This window comes from Rhinolophus sinicus, chromosome 17 (assembly GCF_057876585.1).
Source record: "Rhinolophus sinicus isolate RSI-liver-muscle chromosome 17, RSI-T2T, whole genome shotgun sequence".
Taxonomy (NCBI): Eukaryota; Metazoa; Chordata; class Mammalia; order Chiroptera; family Rhinolophidae; genus Rhinolophus; species Rhinolophus sinicus.
Genome location: NC_142517.1, coordinates 161,533,009 through 161,546,153, shown reverse-complemented (window position 1 = coordinate 161,546,153; position 13,145 = coordinate 161,533,009). Strand labels below are relative to the sequence as shown.

Here is a 13,145-nt window from a genome sequence, read left to right as displayed (position 1 = left end):
CTGAGGAGACATGAAAGCACGAGTGGTTCTTATCTGTGGCTTGCACCCAGCTTTGAACCACTGAGGCAGTGTGAGGTGGTTTATAAAAATATAGTATATCCAAATTCTGCGTTTAATAAGGGGCTACAATGATTTACAATATTGGCATTAAAAGAACTGAGTGCACATCCTAATAGGCAGCAGTGCAGTGCACGGGAGGGATAAGAATGGAAGAGACTATTTGGAAACATTCCCTAATCAAACTTTGGCTCCAAACTTAGATAGCAACAGGGTATAAAATCTCAGGCAAGAAACGGGGGGATAGAAAAGGTTGTTCTCTCAAACAGAGAGTACTAATGGGCATGATTGCCACCACTTCCCAGATCTGTCAGAAAGACTAAGGGTGGCCTAATGTTAGCACTCAGAAACTCATTTTGCATCCATCTATCCCTCCCTGCCTCCCTCTCTCCCTCCCTCCTTCCCTCCCTCCCTCCCTCCCTCCACTCATCTATCCATCCACCCAATCAACCACCATTTGAAAGGACTAGAGTTGGTTGAATGAGGAGATACAGGGGCGTAACAAAAGCTTATTTTCTAGGTTTAAGATAAATACACAGTTGCACAAATCACCGTAACTCAGTGGCTGGAAATTAAGGTTTCTCTAGAGAAATAGTACTGAAAAGGTGATTTGGGGCCAGGCAGGAACTTGAAAGTTGGGCTAAGGCATTGGCAGCCTTGGAATTGTGCCTTCCATGGCAGGCCATGCACAAATATTAAAAGGTTTTGAGCAACAGAGTGATACGATCAGGAAATAGGAGGGAAGGGACCGTTCATAATTAATAGACATTTAGGACATAGAAACCAGACGCAATGGCATGGTCCTCGATTGAATTCCAGTTTGAGCAATGAGCTATAAACATATTCAGTTGGGGAAATCTGAATATGAACACGGTGGGAGATATTAGTAAGGAAAACCACGCCAGTTACTAGATGTGCTAAGGACGCAGTGGTTACGCATGGAAAAGTTTTTATTTTCAAAAATACCCGCTGAAGTATTTTGGGGGGAAGTGTATGTATATATGATCAAAAGAAAGAAGCATGGGATTATTAATTTTACAATACACACTAAGTTCATAAACAAATCCTATTTAGACATTAAGATTAATTTCATCAAAGTGATGAAAACATGGGTGTTAACTGTATCATTCTGTATGTTCGAAAATTTTCACAATAAAAAGTAAATAAAAAAAAGTTCTCACACTGGGATTTATAGATGATGTAATACAGAACTGTACACCTGAAATCTATGTAACTTTACTAACAATTGTCACCCCAATAAACTTTAATCAAAAAAACAATTCTGTGTAAGTTAGCTGTAGGGTAGACCAAGGGTGAGACACTGAAGGTTCAGAGCCAGCAGAGTCATTTTTGCCCTCAGGTCAAGAGTGACGAGGCCCTCAGCAGGTGGCTGTGGAGGAAACAGAAATGAAAGAATATGAACGTGACCAAGGAAGAAGCAAGGAATGGACAAGTGATTAACTCCGGTGGGTAGAGGTGAGAGAAAGGATGACTCCGCAATGGTTAGGGTTTAGAGCCTGGTAGATGGGAGCAGAACAGTGGAGTTAAGAATGCAAATGAGCTTTCAGGACAGAGGATCAGTTTTGTGGGGGTTGGGATGTGTTCTGATACTGATTTTTTCTTTTTTTTTTAAGGAGGGCGCAGCTCACAGTGGCCCATGCAGGGATCGAACCGGCAACCTTGGGGTTCTTAGCACCATGCTCTAACCAACTGAGCAAACTGGCCACCCCTGCTACTGATATTTTGAGTTTAAGAAGCCAGCAGGACACCCTGGAGGAAAGAGAACCCGCAGTCATTTGCAAAGCTAGGCTGCCCTTTGGAGGAATCAGAGGTATTGGTTCAGGAAGTATTTATATTAATAGCAAGAAATGATGCAATGGTCAAGAGGAAAGTATAGAGAAAAACAGCCAAGGCAGTTTGGGTGACACCTAGACTTTTGAATGAGAGGAAGAAGTACCTGTGAAAAAGACAATGGCCAGCGAGACCCAAGAAAACAAGGAGAACGCAGTGGAGCCAGGGAATCAGGGGAGAGTGGAGCCTGGGCACCCAAAGTCTTATTCAATTCAGAAAGAATGGGAAACAGTAACAACTGAGTCTGGTTATTGGTTGGTCACTGGAAGCTGCAGGGTGGTTTCAGTCAAGAAGTATGGGGCAGAAGCCAGCCTTTGAGGGGTTAAAGAGGAAATCATAACAAACGTCATCTGGGTGTTCATTATATGCTTGGAACCCTTCTAAACACTTGACGCGTTTTGCTTCATTTAATCTTCACAATAATTCTGTGAGGAAACCAAGGCACAGAGAGACTAAGTGCCTTGCCTAGGGTCACACAGCTAGGAGACAGCACAGCTGGGATTTCACCTCAGGTACTTCTCATGAGCCAGTGAGCCCTAGATCAGCCAGGAGAGAAAAATCAAGAATAGGGGCAGAAAGGAAAGGAAAGAAAGATCTGCCCTCCTCCCGCAGGACAGAAGAGAAACAGAGGGAGAGAGAGAGGGCAGGGCCTACACAGAAATAGTGCACCCAAGGGGAAGGAAAGTGAGGAAGCTCACTTAAGATCGTGGTCAAGTGGGGAGGACAATCACCTACAGAGAGTGACAGGTCTGGGAGTAACAGTGGATAGGAAGCTAGAAAGAGGAGCTAGAAAGGAGACAGGAGGAGGATTTGAAGGGTGACTCTCTGGCTCTGAAGATGTTCCGAGTGGAAGTGCTGCCTGCTGCGTCACTGCGTCTAGCTGAAGTGCCACCGCTTCAAAAACCCCAGTACTTGGTACCTTGTCACATGTAAATGTGCAAGAGCCATAAGGGGACTCAGCAATGCACCGAGCATCGCCCAGGGATAGTAACCAGTGCTAAATAGGTGCTTCCAACATGCACACACAGATAGACTCAGGACACAGGATTTCTTTGAGCCTAGTGGGCACTCACTAGAAAAGAGTATCACAAGAGAAAAACTCCCTTTCTTTTATGATCAGACGGAGACTGGTCTCTTATAAAAGGCCCGGAGTTTGGAGAGGCCGTGATTTAAGAAGAATAGTGACACGTGCTGCTTCTCTCTTTCATCAATAACATCAAAATAAGCAAGAGGTGGAGCTCTCAGGTGTCTCGACTTGACTGGGACAAACACAGTTCATGAATTCCATTTTTTTAAAGAGCACAGAAATAACACTGGATTTCACTATAAAATGAAGAGATCCCCAGAGAGCTTCCTAAGTATGCTGAAGTTCCAGCTGGCACCAAAGCATACCTCCCTCCATCAGCTAAAACCACAAAATAATACTGTGTTAACAATTTTTCAAATTACCCATGTGGGCTGTCAGGTCTGTTTATCCACAAAGGAGTCTGGAAACTTATTCTGTCAAGCTGGTGTAGGACATATTTTTTTTGTCACATGAAAACACACACCACACGACAAATTTTTAGATACAAAATGTTCACATTTTTCACTTACTGTCATTGTTAGTTCCCGTTTCCATAACACCATAAGGAGGAGCCAGAAGTCCTGCCATGTACTGTCGATATTTCTGAAAGACAAGATTGTAAACTCAATGCACAGATATTTACTCACTTGGAGCATTCATTTATTTACACGTTAAAAAGCAGAAACGTTGGGTGTCAGGAAGCATCTGAGTCTTGTATTTATAGAGCCATGAAACGTGCTGTCTGGGATCTGTGGTCTAAAATAAAGATGCTGTGTTCTAAAGAGGTCTTCCTGAATAAGACTGAATGTTTTCTCCGCCCAGGGAGGGGGTTCTATCTCAGCCAGTTCATTTGTGTACTTGTGACTGATTACCCGAATTGTGTGGGCTTTTACCCTCCCTCCACATCTTGCCCAGCTTCTCACTCCCGCAAACAAATGCTCAGGTTTTTGTAGAGGGAAAAGACACTTGGTTTTTATAGATGCAGATACAAATAAATAGGTGAATGGCACTGAATCAGCTTTCTTTCAAAGCAATACATCTCTGGAAAATGTCTGTTTTGAAAGAAGCTGATTTGCTTCCATTTACTTACTTCCTTTTACATTATACACCTGCCCATATGTGACTTGCAAAGAACTTTTGGTATGTTGTCAAATAGAAGGGGTTGGCTTCCTTTAGAACTATTTGGATTCCCCTGAATTGTATCCCCCTGACTTTTGGTCCAGGAATGCTCTAAAACCTGGAGCTCAGCAATATATACTAGCCCCTGGAGTCCGTGCTGTTTTGAAGGGATAAGGCTTGGTGAGCATAAAGCAATCTAGAGCCTCCAGCAAGAGAGGAGTGGCATTTACAAAGAATGGAAAATGAATATGAGAATCCTCTCTTCTCAGGTAATAAATATAGCCTCCTCCCCTTTCAGAATGAAAGCTGGGAAATTTTATTTATTGCATGGTGTCATGTATATTTATGGTTTATAATTATGATGACACATAAATATTAAACAGCATCAAAAGAATCAACACTCTGGAATGTGCTTGTGGGATACACAAACGTCAGCAGAAAAGACTTCATCTGTAGCAATGGGCAGCTGGCAACGTGTAATATTTGAGCAACCATCTGGCCCATTTGGTAGATTTGAATGGTGTTTGTAATGTAACATTGACGATTTCTCAAAAGAGCCTTCTTCTAATCAAGATGTGACTAGCTTTTATTTTTTAATCCTTTCGTGTTCTCATTCTGAGGCAACTATACTAACACCTGCACGCAAACATTAAAAATCATGATTTTCTCGCTTCTGAGTGAACTAATCACTCAAACATCCCCACAGGACCAATCTGTCACCCTGAATTCCTGACAGTTCCTTTGATAACTTCCCACTTCCGATTCACTTCTTTCTGATGACACCCTGTACTCTTCTTCCTCACGAGAACGCGTTGATGAAACACATTTCTCGGCAGGACATTATGCTGGACTCAGAACTAAACAGGCGCAGAGAGAGCAGGCAGGGATGGGGCTACCTTATAAGGGGCTTATTGGCACTGAAGGGGCGACCTGAAAGGTGAGAGGTGACTCTATTAGTGACTCTAGATTGTGACGCAGTGCATGTCTTCATAGAAACTTAAAGGCCACTTCAAGCTTTCTGAGAAACAGAAAACAAAAGGGAATTAACCAATTCACCAGGCCACGGTTAACGAGCCCCCCACATGAAAAGTCAGCAAAGGCCAGCTTAAACCTGAGGTCAGCAGTTTTTCAGAAGCGACCCAGCACATTTTTATGGTGGTTACTGTCACCTTTACATTCGTCCCACACCCCAGCTGCAGGGCTGTGCAGTAGCCTGGCTGTGTCCCTTGACAACGTCCTCTTGGGAGCCGTGGTGGACCTCTCCCTGCAAAGCCTTTGTCAGGACCCCAACATACTCTGATACCTCAGTAACTTAAATGGCTTCACTCAATCATTTTTAAATCACCATATGCACTGGGCAGAGCTATAGCTTTAACTGCCCCACACCCTGACCCACACTGTGGACGGCCCCTGGCTGGAGGACTCCTCAACCTTCCCCCTCCAGTCCTCCAGGAACGATGAGGACAGTTAGGAAATCAGTTATTCATAGGACCAGAAAACCACAAGGGCCTTCAGGGGTCTTAGAAGAGTTTGGTACACTTTGTTCTTAGGGTCTACTCCTGGCTTGGTCACTAAGCAGCTGGGTTACCTCAAACACATCCTTCGAGATCTCTGGCTTCAGTCTCTTCATCTGTAAAATGGGTGCTCTGAATTTGATCCAGGGTTCTTAAATTTTATTCTGCAGAACCCTGAGTTCCCTCGGACAAGGGCATTGTGCAAACAGAGCCCTCAGCCCCTATGGCAACTAGAGTGTCTTCACTTTTATCTGTTTTATAAATTAGAGTTCTAAGACCAATTTCATGTGAAAGATGGCATTTGCATCTAAAAAATAAAAGTTTACAAACCCCCAAATTAAATAATCTCTAAACTTCCAGCCAGACAGAGGTCACTCAAAGAAATCCATGAAGAAGCAACAAAGGTCAATTGAGGACTTATCTAGGAAGTATTAGGGACCCTACTATGTTAGGAAGACTTCTGTGGTTGTGGATTGGCCAAGAGACAGGTGGCTCCACACCTGACAGGTTTATTTAAAAAACGGGTACTAAGAATTTATCTGAGATGCACCACAGTGCAAGGCTGACCTTCTCAAACTGAACAGTGCAGACCCCCAGTGTGGCATCCTGCAGGGCAGGCCGGCATGTGAGAGGGGCTCATGGGAGCTCTTCCTGGAGCTTAAATTTTATTCCATGCCAAGTAGTGTAGAGGATTATTTTTATACTTTTTAACATGGAGTAGAAAGCTAAATTTGCATACATTTTAAAGATTAAAAGCATGAGACTTCAAAGAAATTGTGAGCTTGCTGCTGGCTATGTCTCGCTACAAAGGGTCTAGATCCAGGGCATAATATATTGATTTCGTCTGCATTCGGGGAACTTCAATGGAAAAAAACTAAGAACGTCTGATGTTATGGAAAGCGGCAGACATTGCAATCACCCAAGAAAGGGGTCTTAATTCTAATTCCACCCCATGCTACCTGTGTGTGAACTTGAGTAAGTGACCTACCGCAGTGTTCTAGCTAAGGAACCTGGGAGAATGACACCCGTCTTTCAGGACCAGTGGGAGGATGAGAAATAAAATCTGTGAAAGTGCCAAGCGCATATCAGGCACTTAATAAATGGTTGCTGATAATAATAATAATAATAATAATAATAATAATAATAATAGAAATAATGAGTGAAGGACAATCAAGCTACCACAGAATATTTGATGATATTTCCCAAGCAGTTTTAGGAAAGAACATTCCCTACATGACAACTTCATTACTGAGGCTGTGGATACACACTCAGTATAAACACTCACAATGCATCTACTGACCTGTCTGTTAAATGGGGCTGCAGAGAAATAAGAATTTAAATAACAGACTTTCTTAAATAGTTTTATAGTAAACTGCCTATTTTTATATTCACATGCAAAACAGTCCAAGGAGAAAAGAAGAGCACAAGAGAGCAAGGTCAGAAATAATTTAACAAAAGTAAGTAATGCCTTTTAGCCATCAGAACTGTTTTTATTAACGGGATCCTTTAAAAACAAGTGAATCTGTAAATGACAGTTGGCCAGTTTGTAAAGTAAAGTCAGTTCCTGTGGCTCAGAACAGAGGGAGGAGGGAAGGTGGATGGGGGGTGGGGGGTTAGAGTAGAGGGGAAGGAAGATGTCTTCGGGCTCAGGAGACCAGATGTGGGTCCCTAAACTGAGGTGATAATGTGCTACCAGGTACACTAATATTTTCTGAGAAGGGACAAAAGATGACAGTCTCAGAAAGGTTAAAACCTAGCCCATCTCCTGTCCAATCCATTGCCCCCACCAAACCACTGAGAAAGGCTGGCAGGAAGGCGGGTAGAGCAACTACCAGGCCAACGGGTGCTGGGGCAAAATCTAGATCTGCTCCACAGCCTTAAGCCCTGGCCTGGGGCTGCTCCCCCTTAGAGCAGGGGTACCTCTCCCTAATTTGCACAAAGGCTCTGTGTGGGCTAGGAGATAGAATACAGTATTTGGGTGGTATCTGCTGGGAGAGGAGGCATACTAGAGACATGCCACACTCTGAAAGGCCAATGTCAGTTTGTAAAGCAGGACTTGCAGAGAATAAAGGAAAGCTGGCAGCTTGAACCCTAGCTGGACCCTGTATGATAAGAGAAGAAGGGGTCTCAGTGGGGCAGGACTCCTCACCCGGGAGGTCACCGTGTTGCTGACACACTGTGAAACCTTTTCTGGATGTTCTCCAAGCTGCTGCCTGCTGCCAAGGTCCACCCAAGCTACCAGCAGGAGCCTCCCTGAGAGAGGCCAGTGTGGCACATGGCGGTGACCACATCCCTGCCCAGCCAGCAGCAGCAGGGCGGAAATCGGAGCTTTGGGCACACCCCTTCCCAGCAACTGTACCCCCGCCTTCCGTCCCTGGGGCCTAGGAGATGATCAGGTTGCAGGGAAAACATAAACAGTATCCTTAGGCTGGGATGTCAGCACTAGAGAAGCATTAAAAACAGGAAGCCACGCGGATGAGGCCCTGGTGTGAACACCTGTGGGGAGGGGCACGTGCTCAGTCCAGGGACAACTAATGACAGCCCAGGGTGGGCAGTGTCCAGAGTGGGGAAGACTTGACAGGGCCGTTCCAGGGGTGTGGGGCTCCGTCGTCTCATAATGTCCCATTCACTACATCTTTACTACGTTCTCCCAGAGTATTAAAGCTGAGTTCATAAAACGTAATGGCAAACAGTTCGCCTGTACTCTCTGTGAAAGCATCATAATTATGTGGTGGAATAGCTTGGAATAGGGGTATAAAGTCTAGGTCCTTTTTTTTCTGTTTCTTGGCAAGAGTTCTTTCACAACTTCTGTACGCTATATAATGTATGATGTGAAAAGGGACATGACACATTGCTCTAAAATCTCAGAGAGCTAGAGATATGAAATATGGGAAGAGTAGAAAAGAGGAGGAAAGCAAAGCAGTTGTAAATGGAAACCTTCGAGTGGAATTTTTCTGTTTACCCTTTAAAGCCCTATGGACTGCTTTTCTCGCAGCAAATCACTGGCTGGACTGGGTTCACTCCTTATGCCAAAGTATTCTGTTTCTTTGTTTCTTGATTTTTATAGCATTGGCATAATGGGGCACCAAGCACTTCCATCAACACTTCTTCTTCAATGATGTTTAATTACATCCGTTGGCTCGATTGTAGATATTTCTAAATGGAGGCAAAATTCTGCTTGCCAACTCCTGGCCATTTTTAATTCATGACCAACCTGCAAGAGCTATAATTTGGAGTGTGATAATCACAACTGTAGCTAATGGAGGAAGTTTCCAAACCCAAATTGTCCAAGAATCCTAGACTAAAGCCCGAGTGGGATGACGCTGCAAGTGAGCAAATAAAGTCTCTCTGAAAAAGGCACCTGTTTGAAATTCTCTGTCCTACTGGCTTGTGAAGATGTAGGGTTCCTAATGTACCCTCAAGCGAGAGCAGACTTATTTACTGTGAGGAGCAAAAGTGTAGCCAGTTCTCATTCAGTCAGACTTATAATAGAGGTTAGTCAGGTTAACCCTGAAGGAACAGGAGAATAAATATATATGCATTTGCTTAGTCAAGGTGACAAGGGTGGCCCAGTGGGGTCCTCACAGACCTTGCATCGAGTGAGGGGGACAGCCCTTCCCACATGACCATACAAACAATCATCTCAGCATACTTGAGCCAGAGGCTTGAAAGGAAAACAGTACAGTGCGTACTGAAAATGTGGCTGCGTGGTAGAAAGTGGGACAAATTCAGATTTGGGAGTCAGGGTGCTGACATGGAATCTGAGGCTGAGGAGGCTTGGGCGTGAGGGGCAGGGGAAGGAAGAACAAGGCTTCCAGCAAGAGAGGGAACACATGTGGTGTGAAGAGACACAACCAGTCTGGCAGGAGCGTCAGGACGAGGTGGGTGAGAGAAGGTGGGGAGGCCCGAGCAGTGCAGGGGCCTGACAGGTGACACCTTGCATGCAGGTCGCAGGCCGTGATGATGAGTTTAAACACTATCTAAGTATCACGGGAAGCAGTTTAAGGGGAGAAGTGACAAGAACGGATAGGTGTTTTTAAAGGATCATTCTGGCTGATGAGTGGAGAATGGTTTTGAAGGGGAAAAAAGGAAGGCATACACCCTTACGGGGAGGGCAGGCCTGGATGTGGCCCCTCAAAGAAGCCTGAACCGGGGAAGAGGAAGAGGGGGTGGTAAAAACACTTCACTCCTAGAGGCCAAACTACTTACAGGTAATGATATTAAAGACTCGGATTTCTCGTTGAAGCACACTCAACACATCTGTACTTTTAATAGGACTAAAAGGTTCGGAGATTTCAAGGAGCTAACTGAAATGATTAAAATTTAAGTTAGTGCACACTCTGTATATTTGACTAATTAAATTAGCTATGAGCTCCTCTTAGGGAAACTCAAATTGAGAACAAGACACACACACAGTAGGTCAATGCGATTTAATTGAGAGTCATAAAATAATTTCCTCTGGAGCTGTTATTGCATAATAAGTCGTCATACTTCTCTTTTTGCTAAGCTTGACCCTACTACAGTCCATCTAACAAATAAATGTGACTACGAAGATCGAAAAAAATAGCCACTGCCTCCTTGTTGACAGAAAAAAAACTTGATTGACATTTAATTTAACCATATCAGTCTTCAAAGGGTGATAGGTATTAAGTATAGTTATTGTGCATTAAAATGCTCAAACCCAGCTCTTGGAAAACTAATAGGAATGTCAGTAATACATATAATGGAAACATGCAAGTTCCAAAAAAAGTGCTAAATACTGATAAGACAGAATTAGGATGCAGGGATCATTTAAAAAGCTAAATAAAGGATCATTTCACAGGAAGTAATAGCTTATTAGTGCAAATCTACCAACATTTTGTTTTTGCTTTCTTGCTCTACAATGTGCTGCACAAAGGGTAGTAGGCAGATCGGACGGTGGACAGAGGAGTGATTTACGGGCTGCTATAATCTGAGTGTGTCCCCTCCCCCACTCATAGGTTGAAATCCTAACCCCCAAGGTGATGGTGTTAGGAGGTGGGGCCTTAGGGAGGTGATTGGGTCCTGAGGGTGGACCCCCTGTGAATGGGATCAGGGCTCTTAGCAGAGACCCCACAGAGCTCCCTAGCCCCTTCTGCCCTGTGGGATCTGGAAAGGGGCCTTTACCTGACCATGGTGGCAGCCTGATCTCAGCCTCCAGAACTGTAAGAAGTAAATTTCTGTCGTTGATAAGCCACGCAGTCTGTGGGATTCTGTTATAGTAGCCCACGCGGACTAAGGCAGGGGGATAGGAAGACTTTACTGGCCCAACCAGGTATCTGAATTTCCCACTTTAGAGACGTTCCTTTAGTTTCTGGCTTTGTCCCCCAAACTCTGAAACCACTGGGCCAGAGATACTATGCATGTCTCTGGTTATTTTCAGGCCAGGTTTCTGTAGAAGCATCCATATAAGTCACCTGTCCTGCTGCCTTAACTCCAATCCTACCCTGTAACCCCCAGTGGGCATTCAGGACCCCAGCTTTCTCCATAGTCATGCACATTGGACGCTAGAATGGAAACTATACAAGGGCAGTGGCTTTTATGTGTTTTGTACATCAATGGAACTCCACAGCCTGCAGTAAGCTACTGCTTAGCTTCAACTATTCTCGACTTATGGAGACTTTCTACTTCAATTCATTCTAAACTCCTGCAGCTTTTCTGCCCACACACATTGTTTGTGCCTGCTTTCTTCCTCTCCCTTCATTATCATCCTTTCTATTATTTCTGTTCCAAGATCCATACCAACTGGATAATCACAGTACAGGAGCTCTGTGTGGTTTGGGAAGCTCCTGGTCATTGTGGGACACTGCACCCCTTGAATCCTTTGAGTGGTTCCTGGTCTTTACCATCTCTCTACTCTAGACAACATGAAGTGTAGTATGTCTTCCCTATGGTGTGTTCTTAGAGGCCTCACTCATGCCCCGTACTTTCTAACTCCCCTCCATAACATCGAATAACAGATTAGGCCCCTCTTCTCCCAGCATGAACGCTAAGAGGTGTCAATAATGAAAGTGGTGCATTAGCCATCCGGGAAATAAGTGTAGAAGAGAACTGCACAGTGCCGTGTGTCAGAGGGGGTGGGGCGTGAGAGAGGGCAAGGATGAAAGAAAGCTTTAAGATCCAGGCAAATGTGAGTTCCATCCAGTTCTGCAAACATCTGCTGGTGCTAACAAGCCTTTCGAGCCTTCCCATGAGCTGCCCTCTTCTTGCTGCCACAGCTACAGTTCTCACACTCGCCCCTGGGTCACTTGTCTCCAACCACACTGGCCCCCTTGAGTGCACTCAGCTTTCCCCTGCAGTCCTTTCTGCTGCCTGGAACGTACGTCCCACCACTGGCCTCGCTAATTCCCACACTTCTGCACTTCTACATGACTTCCTCGGAGTGGCCTTCCCTGAGCCACACTTGATATGAGTTTCTTTTATTCTCTCTCTCAGCATCACGCCTGAGTCATCAGTGTTTGCCATCAGCGTGCCCAGGCGACGTGTGGGTATGTACCGTATGTGAGTGTGAGCTGGTTCAAAGCCTTTCTCCTCTGCTCCATTACAGGCTAACAGGACATTCTCCCACTGCATACCTAAAACCTCGCACAGGGCTGGGCCATAGCCGACTTTCAGTGACTGTTGAGTGAATGAATAAATGAAAGAATTTCCTAAGCACTCTGAGGTTCGGGTTCTTCAATAATAAACCAGAAATATTACCACGTCCCAATCATGGTTGATGGGAGAACTGAATGAAATAATCCATGCACAGCTCTTCACAACCCTGGCACGCAAGGTATATTGGTTCCCATTCCCTCCATATCATGTCTTCTCAGGCCGAATCTGCCGCAGGGCACATTTCCATTTAAAAAACTAATGCTTGAAAGAAAAATAAGCCTAATGCATGAAAATCTACAAAAAGTAATCTAATGATTTGGAGATATGATGAAAGAAGCTATTGAAATCATATGATGTACATGGTTAAATATCTCTGTGATGTTTGTTCACTCTTTATAAATAAGCCTCTTGCTTTCAGAGAAGGGACAGGAGAAGCATGAAGATCACTTGATGCTGATAAAAACAAAACCTAAATCTGACACATCAAAATCTATTTAAATTACAAAACTGAATACTAATCAATTTTCTAATTTAAAAGGAAGTACAGAGTAATAGAGCAGCCAATCTGCTCCACCAGAATTACCACGGAAACACACTCATTAGTGAGAATTTCATTTAAAAAGACCCATACATGAATTTTGCTGAAAAAAACTGGCAGTCATATATAAATAGTTGAAGGTAGAAAATGATTCATTTTACATACCTGGCTTATTTTTTCATAATTCCGCCTATTGCTGCTCCTTTCTAAGCCACGTCATCTTTGATGACTGCTTTATGGTTTTGTTCTAACTACGTACTATTCTCTCCCCCCAACTCCTTCCCTCCATCTTGTTCCCTTTCCCTCTCCCCTCCCACCCTCCACTCTCCCCCCCTTACAATTTTAGTAATGAAAAATTATAGTAATTATATTTTTTAGCAATGAA

The 13,145-nt window shown here is 44.1% G+C and overlaps 1 protein-coding gene across 2 annotated transcripts in view; it reads right to left on the bottom strand.

The window, feature by feature from the left end:
- RAPGEF4 (Rap guanine nucleotide exchange factor 4) overlaps positions 1–13,145 on the bottom strand; it is a 277,773-nt gene that overhangs the window by 118,495 nt on the left and 146,133 nt on the right. For both annotated transcript variants that reach the window (XM_019727445.3, XM_019727446.3), the window contains exon 5: positions 3,505–3,577. In XM_019727445.3, coding sequence (XP_019583004.3) covers positions 3,505–3,577 — 73 coding nt within the window. The remainder of the gene's footprint in view (positions 1–3,504; positions 3,578–13,145) is intronic.